General features: G+C 44.2%; 1 protein-coding gene across 10 annotated transcripts in view; it reads left to right on the plus strand.

The window, feature by feature from the left end:
* The window catches only part of LOC137368969 (solute carrier family 22 member 4-like), a 213,976-nt gene that overhangs the window by 44,199 nt on the left and 152,504 nt on the right, over nucleotides 1-17,273 (plus strand). For 9 of the 10 annotated variants that reach the window (XM_068029367.1, XM_068029370.1, XM_068029374.1 and 6 more), the window contains 2 exons: nucleotides 2,963-3,066; nucleotides 8,917-9,071. In XM_068029367.1, coding sequence (XP_067885468.1) covers nucleotides 2,963-3,066; nucleotides 8,917-9,071 — 259 coding nt within the window. The remainder of the gene's footprint in view (nucleotides 1-2,962; nucleotides 3,067-8,916; nucleotides 9,072-17,273) is intronic. The other variant, XM_068029369.1, reaches the window with a different exon arrangement.

Consider the following 17,273-nt stretch of genomic DNA (forward strand, 5'->3'; position numbering starts at 1 on the left):
GTGCACACTTTTTGGATTGATCCAAAATATTTTCTGTGTCTGTCATGAACATGAAGATCTGGCTAAACTCCCAGAAACCTTTGTGGAAATGTTTCAGTCATTGTCTTCTTGAGAATTTATGAGCTACCTATATTTCTCTGATTGTGTAAAGGCTGGATTCCAGCCATTCTTATCAAGACTGGATCGCTTTGATGTCAGAGATGGGATTTCTCTACACTCTGCAAAACAATATAACAATGCTTGATCGCAGGATGGATAAAAGACTGGCAACTGGTGTTTCCAGCCAATGTGGCTTTTCTTTCACCGCAGTCTTAATGAGATATGAGGGTAGATTTGTTGGACAGCAGGACTTCTGGCACTGATACAGAATGAGTGAGTGGGGTTTCGGAAATCAGACAGCGATCCATATTTGTGGCTCCCAGACAAAATTGATCACCACTTAATCTTCATTCTAGTCTGTAGGTTTGTGGAAATTTCATTTATATTGGGTGGCACATGATTCTGCCTTGTGATAGATTGAAGATTTGTCTTGCATTGGAGCATTAAAAACTTCATTTTTTGTTATATTGATCGAATGTCATTTATACATCACATTGTTAACAAGTTCTCATAACATTTCAATGTGCTTCAAACACAACGATTTACATTCTAAAATCACAGTTGTTATCCAGGGAATTATGGAAGCCAATTTACAGCCTGGATGAATGCCCAGTTAATTTATTCTTGGTGTTATTCACACTTGTCTGTTCCCATTGGTTTGATTGGATGTTAAAGATCCCATGGTAGTATTTGAAGAAGCTGTAGAAGTATTTAACCCAGGGAGTAGTCTGAATTTTTTTTTAGTGTATTTCTATTTTGCAAGGTTGCTAGTGGGTCAAGGCTAGTAGACATCCAGTCGACATCCAATCTTATGCAAAAACTTTCAATCAAAGATACCTGGTCCAAACGAAAATTGTTACTTTCCAATATCTACTGGAACTTTGACACATTTATTGTTTTGGTAAATATCATAATCTGATTAAATCTGCTGGGTTTGCCATTACTTCTGTTTGAATTTACTTCTTATTAAACTTGATTCATCTTTGTAACCTGATGACCCCGGTGAGGGGGTGTGTGGGGTAGGTGGCCGTTCGGTAAAGGGGAGAGGGTGAATTGGTTCCGTGGGGGTCCTCTGTGGGCCACAAATTGCCCATGGAGGAGGGACTCCTACCCCAATCCTGCAGGGAGGGTGCCTCATTTTCGAAGGCGTCCACTCCGGGAGGCAGAGGCCCCATACCCGCCGCTGGTAATATCCCAGCGGCAGCGAGAAGATGCCCTTAAGTGGCCATTAATAGGCCAGTTAAGGGCTTCAATTGGTCTCTGGGTGGGAAGGGCATCATCAGCCTATCCCAATGCATGGAAGATTGGGTCTGGCAATGCTGGCGTCGAGTTCTTTGGTGGTCGCTGCTGCTCCAATTCTCCAGTGCACCCCCCCACCACAGAACCTGCTGTCGGGTGGACAACAAGATCCAGTCTATGGGCTATCATCACCACAAGGAATACAGCAGTGCAAGGAAAAATGTCCATTACCACTGGCTCAGAGCAACCATAGATGGACTATAAACGCAGAGTTTCCCACATCCAGAGAGGGAAAAAATACTGTTATAGGCCGGAATTTTATGCCTGCTCTCGAGAGTGAGCTGGGAGGCGAAGTGGGGCATAACATAGTATGGGAGACGGGGTGGGGTGGCCCCATGCCTGTTGCTTACCTATCCTCACTGCTATTTTACCAGCGGTGGGGCAGGTGGCAAGCAGCCTGCCCACCCCAGGCCAATTGAGGCTCTGAAGTGACAAATTAATTGCCATTTAAGGGCCTCCTCCCACTGCTGCTGGTATTTTACCAGTGGCAGACGGGTATTTCAGCACCCAAGCCGGCCGCTCAGTAATAACTGGCGTCCTCCTTGCAGCTGAAGTCGGAGTGCAGAGGGGTTGCTGATCAGGCACCCTATGCCCCACGGAAGGCCCCCCAGCAGGATAGGCCACCGCTGCTAAAACTGCACCCCCCGCCCCCCCATTCTGCTCTCCGACTCCCACCGCATCCCTCACCGGGGCCCCGCCGATTGTTCCCCAGCAAAGCCTGTGCCCCACTTCCCTTCCTGAAGGATGCCATCCATTGGCCACTTCTTGCTGGCTGCAGTCCCAGCAGTGGCCACTGCTCCTGGTGGCGTTTTGGGGACTGATGAGCTGCTAGCACTCTGATTGGCCAGCAGCTCTTGGAGGCAGGTCTTCCTGCCTCAGAGAGGTGGAAGTCCCAACTGAGGCCAATTAAGGGCCTGGGCCACGCAAAATTGCTGCATGGCTTCCCGGCCTGGCTGAAGCGGGCTCTCCCAACAACCTTTCCGCCAGTGGGCGGGCCACTGCCACAATGTAAAATTCCAGCCATCGTGAGGAATTATTTCCACTAACCAATAAGACGCTAACAAGAGAGCTCAAATTAAAGAAAATTACAAAAATATTTGAAGGGACAGTTAGAAAAAAAATTGTTTGGTCAGAATATGGAACTATTTGCCTCAAACTGCCATTGAAGCAGAGTCCATAAATTCTGTGAATTGAACACAAAATTGGGACTAGCTGGTTCTTGAATAAAAAAAATCTGTCCACAGGAAGATAAATAGCCATTTTGTGTGCTGCAACTTTTTATGATTCTATGAAGAATGCCCACTTGGTTAAGGTGTCAGAGGGCTCCTGATGCCCAGAAAGTTACATGCTGCCAAGAGCTGTAGGTGAAAAGATGGAAAATTGGGGAAATGCTGTTAAACAGAAACAAAAATGAATTAAAGTCTGCTGCGAATCTCTCCTTATAAGACTTACAAAAATGTTATAGTCGATTATAATTTTATTTTTAGAAGATAGAAGTGATTATTTTCCAAAAGGAGAACCTGTATTTGAATGATTGTAACTATTTATTTTGCCTTTCTTGCAGTGGGATCTAGTTTGTGAGAACGGTTGGAAAGGTCCCATGGCCACGTCAGTGGTTTATTTTGGGATGACAAGTGGTGCGTTCATCTCAGGACACATTTCAGACAGGTACACCTACAACCCTTGTATTCAATTGAAAAAGAAAACATTCCAACTGCAGGTCAATGTAACGAGAGTCAATCCCGTGGGAATGTAGATACAGCTGATTGATTGTACTTGATCACATAAAAAGGGTCCTGTTGTTAGGAGTTTTTAGCTTGTTTTACTTTGCTGCTGAAACAAAAGGACAACTTGTGAAATTCTGGCATCTGAGGTTTCTGAAAGCTGGTAGAACCAGTCTGGTGTCTAGTCAAAGGAAGATTTTAATTTGAATGTTACAATTCAATGCAGTCATCTTTCCCTAGTTTAAATTATTCAGATTGACCTGAGCTTTGCTCAAGTCCTGTGTATTTTCTTCCATTTGTGCCATCAAACATACTTTGGCCTGACTTGGCACTGCATGCCTAACTCAGATTTCTGCCTCCTGCATCTGGTTGTAATTTTAGCCTCTGACCTCCACGTCCTGCTGCAACCTTGGGCTCTGACTGCAACCTTTGATCTCTGGCATAAAAACAGAAAATGCTTGAAATACTCATCAGGTAAGGTAGCATCTGTGGAGGGAGAAACAGAGTTAACATTTTAGGGTGGTGACTCGTCAATCAGACCTCTGGACCTAGTTTCAATCTCTGCTTCGATCTTCACAGAGATCATGGCATCCAAAGACATTTGAACAGACCTGATTGGCATTTCTATCTGCTTTGTAGGTTCACTTTTGTCCTCTTATTCTTCCACAGCCTTATCACTTTGGACTAAAAGCAAAGAAAATCTCTAAGCTTTTAGCTAATCAATATCTTTACTTCCCAGTTTAATCATTAATCATACATACTGAGAACTCCTTGTAGGATCAAAGTTATTTTCAATGACACTGTTTGCCCTGCAATGTGATGCCTCTCTGTCTTGTACAGTGCCATTCTCCCTGAAGCATTGGTAAGGGAGTTGGGCACTCAGTCCTGGTTGTTTTTCTCTGGCTCTTACTCATGGCCTCTGCTATTGTCAATAACCACAGGCACAAAGAAAGAAACTGTCATTGCTCTTGATCTTGGGTATGCTTCCAGAACATCCCATTACCGAAGACTGATCATTATTGCCCTCCTCTGCTGACTCTCTCATCCAATCACAATCTGTCCAGCAGACTTGAACCCCTGTTCAGGCTCTTGCAGCGCTGAAAGGTTATCTTGAGTCACAGCACCATCAGCAGGGAACAGTATTGGTGATTTGCATCCAAGTTCCTGTACCTAAGCTTACTTAAGTCAATTGGCCAGAATATAAAGTACAGGATCACACACCATTGAAAGAGTTAAACAAAGAATTTTAACTGGGAGTAGAATTCAGTTGACCAGTGGGACAACAACCATTTCCCCCACACCCCCAACAACACTGTCAATTTATGACCCAGGCTATTTTAACTCCTGGATGTCAATTGCATCCCACTGGCTAGCTTCCCGCCTGAAAAGGATGTAAAGATACAGCTGGTAGGGTGATTTGCTGACACACAGGTAAGTTATGGGGAGGGTATCTGGTAGGATGGGAGGAAGAGGATCCCAGGCCCAGACATGGGACATGGAAGTGCACTCCTGCTTCTCCTGGTCTCAGAAACGGAATTTTAAAGCTTAGATTTTAGGGCCCCTTTTTCTTTCCTGATCTCAATAAGCATATATTAATGAGGATTCCATAAAAGTCAGGCAAGTAGGTGATTTGACCATCTAAAAGAAGGGCCCAGTTAATGCATCAGTGGGTGTGAATGGAGCAGGAACAAGACGATAAGTTTTCAGAGGCAATTTTACCAATATGACTATCCCATTCCTGGCAGGAAGAATGGGTTAAAATCACCTTTCATTCTCTCCTCCTCCAGTCCTTTTGGTTTGCACTGGCACTTTTACTTACTCTTCAATCTAACCTGGAACTCATTTCTTCTGCCCTAAATTCAACTTTCTTCCAACCCTTGTCCCCTTGAAGTCAGCAGTTTTCTTCCTCTCCAACCTCCTTGAAGCTGGCACAATCCTTGCTCCCCTCAATGCAAGCTACTGTTATTCATCTTCCACCCACAGTTCAAACTGGACCTCCTTGCCTCCCTAAAACCTTCTCTCAGTTCAACATACTACATTTCCAGTACATGTGGCACTGCTCCCACCAGTTCAACCTGGGATTTCTACCCCTTAGTTTAAGGTGGCACATTTCACCCACCCAACCTACTCAGTTTAAAGTGAGGCACTTTACCTCCCAGTTTATGCAGCAGTTTATGCAGCAGTTTCCCTGTTGCAGTTAATATTGACACTCTTCTTCCTACATCACCCCAAAGTTTCAGTCCCACATTCTTCCCCATCTCCCAGCTTCGGCCCTTTTCACTCTCATTTCCTCCTTCCTTCTCAATTTTAATGCCTCCCATTTCTCCTTCCCTTTCTCCTTCATTGTCAAACATTTCTCGCATTTTCCTGCCTCCTTCACTACCATCCGTTTTGCCTTCTCCTGTTGTGTTGCCTTTACTTGAGTGCTGCTGTTAATAGGAGGGTCTCCAGCCACTGCACACTGGGGATTTCTGTTACCATGAAAATTTACAACTTTTCTTCAATGAGTTCTCAGGATGAGGGTGATGCTGGCAAGGTTACATTCATTGCTTAATGCCCAATTGCCTGAGAAAGTGCCATGGTGGGATTTGAACTCTTAACACACTGCATAGCTAGTTCACTACCCACCTACAGTATGCGACAGAGTTTATATCCTTTCAGACCAGGATTGTGGTTAATATGGTGCAGAGGGGAAAGAAGTTTGGTCAGTCCTGATTTTTTTCAGCAAGCACTTGATACGCAGACAAGGCCCCAAAATATCAGTTATATGTCACTTTGAAATGGTAATGTTTGTCATGTTTCATGAAGTCAAAATGGTAATGATAAAGAAAGAACTTGCATTTATAGAGCACTTTCCACCATATTGGTGAAGTTCTTCGCAGCTAATTAAGTGCTTTTGAAGTGTAGCTGTTGTTGTAGTGTAGGCAAGGTAGCGTAGTGATAATGTTAGTAGACTATTAATGTAGTGGCCTGGATTACTGCTCCAGTGACATAAACTCAGATCCCACCAGAACAGCAGGGGGGATTTGAATTCATTTAATATGGAATTAAAAATGTTAGTCTCTTTAATAAATCATCATGAAACTACTGGATTGTTATTTAAAAAAAACATTTGGTTCACTAATGTCCTACAGGGGAGGAAATCTGCTGTCCTACATGTGATTCCAGACCCATGATAATGTGGTTGACTCTTACCTACACTCTGAAAGCCATGCAGTTCAAGGGCAATAAATGTTGGCTTTGCCAGTGACACTCACGTCCCTGTACATGGGCGATGTCGCCGTCTTCTGCTCGGATCCGCTGTCCGTTCGCAGACTGATGAGCATCTGCGACCAGTTCGAACTGGCCTCGGGAGACAAAGTTAACCACAGCAAGAGCGAGGCCATGTTCTTTGAGAACAGGGCTGACCGATCCTTTGTCCCCTTCACCGTCAGGTTAGATTACCTGAAGGTTCTGGGGATATGGTTCGGAAGGGCCAGGACATGTGCCAAAACCTGGAAGGAGCGAGTAGCCAGGGTACACCATAAACTGAGCATGTGGAGCAGCGATCTCTCTCCATTATGGGTAAGAACCTGGTCGTCAGATATGAGGCGCTCACATTGTTGCTGTACATGGTACAGGTCTGGCCCATACCCCACTCCTGCACTATGGAGGATACCCGAGCCATTTTCAGCTTTATCTGGAGATCCAAAATGGACCGGGTCCGGAGGGACATGATGTTCAAACTTCTGGATAAGGATGGGAAAAATGTACCCAATGTCGCCCTCATCCTGATGACCACCTTCGTGTGCAGCTGCATCAAGCTGTGCGCAAAGCCCCAGTATGCAAACACCAAGTGTCACTACGTGCTGTGGTTCTATCTGTCCCCAATGTTGCGAAGGATGGGTCTGGTCACATTGCCGCGAAACGCTCCATCCAGTTGGACCATGCCGTACCACCTATCCTTTGTGGGAAAGCTTCTGCGGGAAAACACCTTTGACCACCAATCCATCAGGCAGTGGCTATTCATATAAAATTGGAGTAGATGTTGAGATTTCTTTGTATCAGTGTAGCTATCATTCCTTTATTGCTCTGCCTTGGAAATCCAAGAAGGAGCAGAAGGTCTAATTAAGCATAGAGTGACTGAACACTTTGAAAACTTTCAGCTGATCAGAGAGAGCCAGCATTGATTCGTAAAGGGTAGGTCATGCCTGATGAATAAGATTGAATTTTTTTGACAGTTGACTAAAGTAGTGGACAGGGGAATGGGCAACGTTATTTATATGAACTTCCAGATGACATTCTATAAAGTCCCTCATAAGAGTTTGTTAGCTAAAGTTGAAGCTCATGCAAGTGGAGGCAAATTATTGACCTGGTAGGAAATTGAATGAGTGGCAGGTGACAGAGAGTAGGGATAATGGGATGGTGCTCTAATTGGCAGAATGTCCTGCAAGTATCTGTGGTGGGGCCTCAACTTTTCATTGTACTTATTAATGTCTTAGGTGATGGGTAGAAGGCCGATAGAAAGTTTGCTGATAGCACCAAGGTAGGAGGCATTTTTGCAGTATAGATGGAGGTACATTGAATTACAAAGAGATACTAACAAATAAAATAATCGGGCAAAACTGTGACAAATGGATTTCAATGTTGGCAAAAATAAGCTCATCCACTTTGGACCTAGAAAGGATAGAACAGGGTAATTTCTAAATCATGAAAAGGTCAAAACAGTGGAGGTCCAAAGAGACTTGGGGTCCAGGTACATGGATCATTAAAATGTCATGAACAGGTACAGATAATAATCAAAAAGGCTAATGGAATGCCAGCCTTTATACCTAAAGGACTAGGATACAAGGGGATAGAAGTTGTACTACAGCTATACAAAGCCCTGGTTAGACGACACCCGGAGTTACTGTGAGCAGCCCTGGGCACGACACCTTAGGAAGGAGATTTACCAGAATGATACCTGGACTCCAAAGGTTAAATGATGAGGAGAAATTACACAACTAAAGTTGTATTTCCTTGAATTTAGAAGGTTAAGGGGTCATTTGACCAAAGTTTTTAAGATATTAAGGGAAACAGATAGGGAAGATAGTGATAAACTGCTAACCGCTGGTTTGGGAATCTGGACTCGGGGTCTTAGTCCACAAATTAGAGCCAGACCTTTCAGGAGTGACATGAGGAAATGTTTCTTTACGCAAAGGGTGGTATAAATTTGGAGCTCTCTTCTGCAAATGGAAATTAATGCGATATCAATTGTTAACTTTAAAACTGCGGTTTGTAAATTTCTGTTACCCAAAGGTGTTAAGGTTTATGTGGAATTCGCTACCACAGAAAGCAGTTGAGGACAAAACATTGTATGTCTTCAAGAAGGAGTTAGATATAACTCTTGGGGTGAAGGGGATCAAAGGATATGGCGGAGGGGGGAAAGCGGGAACAGGTTACTGAGTTGGATGATCAGCCATGATCATAATAAATGGCAGAGCAGCCTCGAAGGGCCGAATGGCCTACTCCTGCTCCTATTTTCTATGTTTCTATGTTATAGGGCAAAGGTAGGTATATGGAGTTAGGTCGCAGATCAGCCATGATCTAATTGAATGACGGGCGGAACAGGCTCGAGAGGCTAAACGGCTTACTCCTCTTCCTATGTTCCTCAGCTTCAGAAACTATTGGGTAATTCTGCAGCCAAATTGTGGCTACTTAAGACAGAGAAGTTTATTTATACCTGTAGAAGTGGGAGAGGGGGTAGTTGATGAAAGTAAGTATTTAGAAATATAAAATGTAACTAAAGTGTTAATTTTTTTTTTGCTTTTCAAAGGTATGGGAGAAAAAATGTTCTCTATGGAGCTATGATCATACAAATCACCTTAAGTTTCATTCAAACGACCTCTTGGAGTTGGGAATTGTTCTGCACACTGTGCTTTTTTATTGGTTTTGGAGATATGTCAAATTTTGTAGCTGCGTTTGTTCTGGGTAAGTTCTTTTCACACTATATTGTATGATTCCAAAGAGCGAAATAATGTATAATTCATGAGAGTCTTAGTACAATTTGATTAACCTTATTTCTTAATGACTATTTTTCATTTTACCTCTGTGATGGTCAGACAGGTGGCAGATGAAGTTCAGTGTGAAGAAATGTGAAGTGATGTATTCTGGTAGGAAGAACATGGACAGATAGTATAAAATAAAGGGTCCAATTCTAAAGGGGATGCAGGAGCAAAGGGACCTGGATGTATATGTGCATAAGTCATTGAAGGTGGCAGCAAAGGTTGAGAGCGCAGTTAATAAAGCATACAGTCTCCTGGGCTTTATTAATAGGGGCATAGAGTACAAGAGCAAGGAGATTATGTTGAACTTGTATAAGACACTAGTTCAGCCACAGCTGGAATATTGCATCCAGTTCTGGGCGCTGTACTTTAGGAAGGATGTGAAGGGTTCAGAGAGGGTGCAGAAAAGATTCACGAGAATGATTCCAGGAATTAGGAACTTCAGTTATGAAGATAAATTGGAGAGGTTAGGACTGTTTTCCTTGCAGAAGAGAAGGCTGACAGGAGATTTGATAGAGATTTTCAAAATCATGAGGGGTCTGGACAGAGTAGATAGGGAGAAACTGTTCCCACTCATGAGAGGATCGAGAATGAGAGGGCACATATTTAAAGTAATTGTTAAAAGAAGGGCAAAAGCGACATGAGGAAAAACTTTTTCACGCAGCGAGTGGTTAAGATCTGGAATGCACTGCCTGAGAGCATGGTGGAGGCAGGTTCAACTGAAGCATTCAAAAGGGAGTTAGACTGTTATATGACAAAGAGAACGTATAGGGTTATGGGAAGAAGGCGGGGGAGTGGCACTAGGTGAATTGCTCATTCGGAGAACCGATGCAAATACGATGGGGTGAATGGCCTCCTTCTGAGCTGTAACAATTCTGTGATTCTGTAGATGCACTCTGTTGTTTTTTGTTCTGACCCATAAGCATAGACCCTGCAGGTCTGATGGTGTATGCTGAGATCTCAGCAGGAGAGGCAGTTTTCAGTGTAAGATGGGAAAACTCAACCCCGATCCAGTAAAGTTCTTGTTTGGACATTACTTTTAATCCAAGATCAAATTATTAAACTTATTAACAACTCAATTGAGGTTTAGAAACAGTAGCCCACAGTTGTTCAACCTCTACTCCTGCTCACACAGTCACCACAATTACAACCCGCACGTACCCATAACTATAGGCCATTGATACCTATTCGTATCAAAGTGATTCTTTTATTATTTTTATTGTGGCCATGTTTTGTGATCCTGCAATAATGCAGAGTTATAATTATTGAAACCGATAACTATTTTTAATCAATTTCGACACTTTAGATCGTTCTGAGTGTTTAATTTGTAAGATTGGTTGAGAGAGGGGTGGTTTATACCCCTTCTAAGGTGGGAAAAGACTTGGCAGCACAGAGCTTGTTGTGAATCAACTTAATTGAGATAAAGGGAAAGACAAGTTTGTTAAGTTTTCAGATAAACCATAGTCACAAACTCAGGCAGTGATTAACAGCCTAACACAGATATTACCCATATTAGAGACTGTACGGCAGAGCGGACAACTCTTTCTCTTGCAGCTTTTGGTCTTCAAGTTTTTGTTCGGCCTCTCTCTCTCTTATCACTTGTTGTTGTTTGAAAATTCTCTGCCGTGCAGTATCAAAGACAAAACTTCTTTTATCCTGGCAGCTTTCCAATTAACCCTCCCCTTTCCCAATCAGTGATTAGTCTTGCATTAAAGGATGCCTTTCTTAACCAACCAAAGATCATTTTGTGATGGTTGCTAACCTTTCGAATTTGAGCAGCTAGTACCTCTTTGTGTTGACTACTTTATCTCAATGCTTCTACATTTGGAGGTTCCTCATCTCACAACGAGACAAATCTACAAAGAAGCTGTTTTCACTGACTGCTCTCAAGGTCTCACCCTTTTGCTGCAAGTAAGCATTTTAAAACTTGACATAATGTCCCAGAATCCCTCTGCCTTGACATCTTGTCTATACTGTAGGGTAGGCGGTGGGGTAGTGGTATTATCACTGGACTAGTAACCCAGAGACCCAGGGTATTTCTCTGGGGACATGGGTTCGAATCCCACCACAGCAGAAGGTGGAATTTGAATTTAATTAATAAATCTGGAATTAAAAAGAGCTAGTCTAATGATGGCCATGAAACCATTGTCGATTGTTGTAAAAACCCATTTGGTTCACTAATGTCCTTTAGGGAAGGAAGTCTGCTGTCCTTACCTGGTCTGGCCTACATGTGACTCCAGACCCACAGCAATGTGGTTAACTCTTACATGCCCTCTGAAATGGCCTAGCAAGCCACTCGGGTGTACCTAATCGCTACGAAGTTAATAAAAAGGAATGAAACCGGACGGACCACCCGGCATCGACCTAGGCACCGGAAACGACAACGGCAAACCCAGCCCTGTCGACCCTGTAAAGTCCTCCTTACTAACATCTGGGGGCTTGTGCCAAAGTTGGGAGAGCTGTCCCACAGACTAGTCAAGCAACAGCCTGACATAGTCATACTCACGGAATCATACCTTGCAGACAATGTCCCAGACACTGCAATCACTATCCCTGGGTATGTCCTGTCCCACCGGCAGGACAGACCCAGCAGAGGTGGTGGCACTGTGGTATACAGCAGGGAGGGAGTTGCCCTGGGAGTCCTCAACATTGACACCAGACCCCATGAAGTCTCATGGCATCAGGTCAAACATGGGCAAGGTAACCTCCTACTGATGACCACCTACCGTCCTCCCTCAGCTGATGACTCAGTACTCCACCATGTTGAACACCACGTGGAGGAAGCACTGAGGGTGGCAAGGGCACAAAATGTACTCTGGGTGGGGGACTTCAATGTCCATCACCAAGAGTGGCTCGGTAGCACCACTACTGACCGAACTGGCCGAGTCCTAAAGGACATAGCTGCTAGACTGGGTCTGCGGCAGCTGGTGGGGGAACCAACACGAGGGAAAAATATTCCTGATCTCGTCCTCGCCAATCTGCCTGTCGCAGATGCTTCTGTCCATGACTGTATTGGTTGGACTGACCACCACACAGTCCTTGTGGAGACGAAGTCCCGCCTTCACATTGAGGATACTGTCCATCGTGTTGTGTGGCACTATCACCGTACTAAATGGGATAGATTTCAAACAGATCTAGCAATGCAAAACTGGGCATCCATGAGGCGCTGTGGGCCATCAGCAGCAGCAGAATTGTACTCAACCACAATCTGTAACCTCATGGCCCGGCATATCCCCACTCTACCATTACCATCAAGTCAGGAGACCAACCCTGGTTCAATGAAGAGTGCAGGAGGGCATGCCAGGAGCAGCACCAGGCATACCTCAAAATGAGGTGTCAACCTGGTGAAGCTACAACACAGGACTATCTGCATGCCCAACTGCATAAGCAGCATGCAATAGACAGAGCAGAGCGATCCCAGAACCAACAGATCAGATCTAAGCTCTGCAGTCCTGCCACATCCAGCCGTGAATGGTGGTGGACAATTAAACAACTAACTGGAGGAGGTGGCTCCACAAATATCCCCATCCTCAATGATGGGGGAGCCCAGCACATCAGTGCGAAAGATAAGGCTGAAGCATTTGCAACAATCTTCAGCCAGAAGTACCGAGTTGATGATCCATCTCGGCCTCCTCCTGAAGTCCCCAGCATCACAGATGCCAGACTTCAGCCAATTCGATTCAGGATACGACTGAAGGCACTGGATACTGCAAAAGCTATGGGCCCTGACAATATTCCGGCAATAGTACTGAAGACCTGTGCTCCAGAACTTGCCGCGCCCCTAGCCAAGCTGTTGCAGTACAGCTGCAATTCTGGCATCTACCCTGCAATGTGGAAAATTGCCCAGGTATGTCCTGTACACAGAAAGCAGGACAAATCCAACCGGGCCAATTACTGCCCCATCAGTCTACTATCAGTAAAGTGATGGAAGGTGGCATCAACAGTGCCATCAAGCAGCACTTGCTTAGCAATAACCTGCTCAGTGACGCTCAGTTTGGGTTCCACCAGGGCCACTCAGCTCCTGACCTCATTACAGCCTTGGTTCAAACATGGACAAAAGGGCTGAACTCAAGAGGTGAGGTGAGAGTGACTGCCCTTGACATCAAGGCAGCATTTGACTGAGTATGGCATCAAGGAGCCCTAGCAAAACTGAGGTCAATGGGAAACAGGGGGAAAACCCTCTGCTGGCTGGAGTCATACCTAGTGCAAAGGAAGATGGTTGTGGTTGTTGGAGGTCAATCATCTCAGCTCCAGGACATCACTGCAGGAATTCCTCAGGGTAGTGTCCCAGGCCCAACCACCTTCAGCTGCTTCATCAATGACCTTCCTTCAATCATAAGGTCAGAAGTGGGGATGTTCGCGGATGATTGCACAAAGTTCAGCACCATTCGTGACTCCTCAGATACTGAAGCAGTTCGTGTAGAGATGCAGCAAGACCTGGACAATATCCAGGCTTGGGCTGATAAGTGGCAAGTAACATTTGCGCCACACAAGTGCCAGGCAATGACCATCTCCAACAAGAGAGAATCTAACCATCTCCCCTTGACATTCAACAGCATTATCATCGCTGAATCCCCCATTATCATCATCCTAGGGGTTACCATTGACCAGAAACTGAACTGGAGTAGCCATATAAATACCGTGGCTACAAGAGCAGGTCAGAGGCGAGGAATCCTGAGGCGGGTAGCTCACCTCCTGACTCCCCAAAGCCTGTCCACCATCTACAAGGCACAAGTCAGGAGTGTGATGGAATACTCTCCATTTGCCTGGATGGGTGCAGCGCCAACAACACTCAAGAAGCTCGACACCATCCAGGACAAAGCAGCCCGCTTGATTGGCTTCCCATCTACAAACATTCACTTCCTTCACAACTAACGCACAGTGGCAGCAGTGTGTACCATCTACAAGATGCACTTCAGCAACACACCAAAGCTCCTTAGACAGCACCTTCCAAACCCGCCACCTCTACCAACTAGAAGGACAAGGGCAGCAAATACATGGGAACACCACCACCTGCAAGTTCCCCTCCAAGTCACACACCATCCTGACTTGGAACTATATCGCCGTTCCTTCACTGTCGCTGGGTCAAAATCCTGGAACTCCCTTCCTAACAGCACTGTGGGTGTACCTACCCCACATGGACTGCAGCGGTTCAAGAAGGCAGCTCACCATCACCTTCTCAAGGGCAATTAGGGATGGGCAATAAATGCTGGCCTGGTCAGCGTCGCCGACATCCCATGAATGAATAAAAACAACCCTATTTCCTAAGTTTTTTCACTTTAACCATACCACAAAGAAACATTCTAATAAAGCTAAATGTTAGTTTATGATAATAAGTTAGGTGCTCTGTATAATAGCTGGATTTTAACAATTAGTACTCTGGTTAGTAACTTTAAGTAACCTAATATTCTTACAATTTCATGAATAGGTCTTCTTACCCCATATCTTTCAATTATTGATGTGCTTGACCTTACCTGTTGAGTAGGATGAATAATTTGTGAGCAATGACCTGCTTTATGCCTATTTGCTACGTTTCTTTATGTTGAATCTTTTGTAGTATTTCATTACATAAGCATTTTGCATTTACCATTTTACTGCATGCATTACTGTTGACAGTCTCAGTATTCTGAATTCCTGGGGAGTAATTTTGTTTCAGTTGTGGCCATCTCTCTTGTATTTTCTGAGGATCCCAAAGACTTCATCTTCTATTTCTCGTTTGTGATTACATTCATCTATTGGTCAGATAATAACCATGTCAGTGTAGGCTTGAACATGCTCTTTTGCTTTGTCATTGGTTTTCACATTCTAATCGACTAGCATTGGCACTGCACTAAAAGTTGCCCAGAGAACACAACACTCTCAGGTCATATTCCTACAGGCTGATCATCATTCTTTGCAACAGACAGTCATTCGAAGATTTAACAAGCAGAATAAGTGGCAACTTGTGTACTACCACCACGTTAGTGATACAACAACTATAAACTGCTTGAACCTTTCACAAGCAAACATAGTTCCTAACAGGCCAGTCAGCATCTGTGGAGAGAGAAACAGAGTTAGCATTTCAGGTTGATGACCTAATGTCAGAACAAAACTGATAATAACCATGCATTTTGAAAGATTATCAGTTTTGCATCAATCATTCTGAAAGACATAGAAATTAAGAGCAGGAGTAGGCCATTCGGCCCTTCAAGGCTGCTCCGCCATTCATTATGATCATGGCTGATTGTCCAACTCAGTAACCTGTTCCCACTTTCCCCCCATATCCTTTGATCCCTTTTGCCCCAAGACCAACATCTAACTCCTTGAAAACATACAATGTTTTGGCCTCAACTGCTTTCTGTGGTAGCAAATTCCACAGGCTCACCACTCTCTGGGTGAAGAAATTTCTCTTCATCTCAGTCCTGAAAGGTTTACCCCATACCCCTGGTTCTGGATTCCCCTGCCATCGGGAACATCCTTCCTGCATCTACCCTGTCAAGTCCTGTTAGAATTTAAAGGTTTCTATGAGATCCCCCCTCACTCTTCTGAACTCCAGCTAATATAATCCTAACCGACTCAATCTCTCCTTATACGTCAGTCCCGCCATCCCAGGAATCAGTCTGGTAAACTTTCGCTGTACTCCCTCTATGACAAAGCATTCCGCGCTCCAACAACCCTTTTAATTGGTGCAGTGAGTTGCCAATTATGGGAGCAATGATTGGGAGCCCATTTGATACAACATACAATTCTGCACACGCTTACTTTACCACATTTAACTTTTTCAGACTTTAAGGACGGCAATCATTTAGTTGTTTTCCGATGGCTTTTGAATTGTTAACAAAATCCCATAGAAGTATGGACAGAAAGGCTGATACTGTCACTCGACAGTAAAGCGTGTACTGTGTTTTGGCAAGTGCACCCAATGTAGAGTACAAATTTTACTGCATCATAACAAACATTTCATACTGATTTTGACTTGAGAGCAGAAGAAATTTAAAATTCAAAGGCAAAAGATTGGCTGCATTCATGGGATATTCCACTCTGTAAATGGTAAATTTGCCACAAGACTATTTTTCCTTAAGTACAATATAATATATCAGAAAATACATAGGATGCCCATTCCTTGGCAAAGCGTCTACAACGTTTATTCTGGATGTGCAAAAATGTAGCAGTTTTAGCATCATTGCAGGATACTGTAGCAGGAAGATTAAAATATTATATCATCAGTGAGGCAATTACTAGGGGAAAAGCTGTTGTAAAATTGCCATTGAGGATCGGCAGTTTGTTAAAGAAACTGCCCAAAAAATAAAGATCCCAGTAACAGTGAACCAATGATAAAAATAAAAATAATTACATAATGGTTAGTGGGAACAATATAATGTCTTATGATGAAGTGAAAGAATACTTGGGGGAATTTTTTGATGTCACAGGGAGTCTTGCCCTCTGGTAGCACCGACCAGTAATTCAGACATGTCCTTTGTGGGATTTTCCCATCCTTTCAATTACTAGTTGGAAATGCACAATTTTCAGATGTGGGTTTCAGCTGAAGAGGCATATTGCCAGCAGAATGAAGCTGCGTTATTCCGCCGATTAAGAGATCATTTTCTGGAAGAAATTTCAAATTCCTTGATCAAGGCTGCTGGGTGCAAAATCAGAGAGGCAAGTGAGCTAATCATAGAACATAGAACAGTGCAGCACAGTACAGGCCCTTCGGCCCACGATGTTGTGCCGAACCTTTAACCTACTCTAAGATCAAACTAACTACCTACCCTTCATTCTACTATCATCCATGTACCTATCCAAGAGTCGCTTAAATGCCCCTGATGTATCTGCTTCTACTACCACCGCTGGCAGCGCATTCCACGCACCCACCACTCTCTGTGTAAAGAACCTACCTCTGACATCTCCCCGAAACCTTCCTCCAATCACCTTAAAATTATGCCCCCTGGTGATAGCCCTTTCCACCCTGGGAAAAAGTCTCTGACTATCCACTCTATCTATGCCTCTCATCATCTTGTGCCCCTCTATCAAGTCACCTCTCATCCTTCTTCGCTCCAATGAGAAAAGCCCTAGCTCCCTCAATCTTTCTTCGTAGGACATCCCCTCCAGTCCAGGCAGCATCCTGGTAAATCTCCTCTGCACCCTCTCT

The sequence above is a fragment of the Heterodontus francisci genome, chromosome 4 (genome assembly GCF_036365525.1).
Source record: "Heterodontus francisci isolate sHetFra1 chromosome 4, sHetFra1.hap1, whole genome shotgun sequence".
Lineage (NCBI taxonomy): Eukaryota > Metazoa > Chordata > Chondrichthyes > Heterodontiformes > Heterodontidae > Heterodontus > Heterodontus francisci.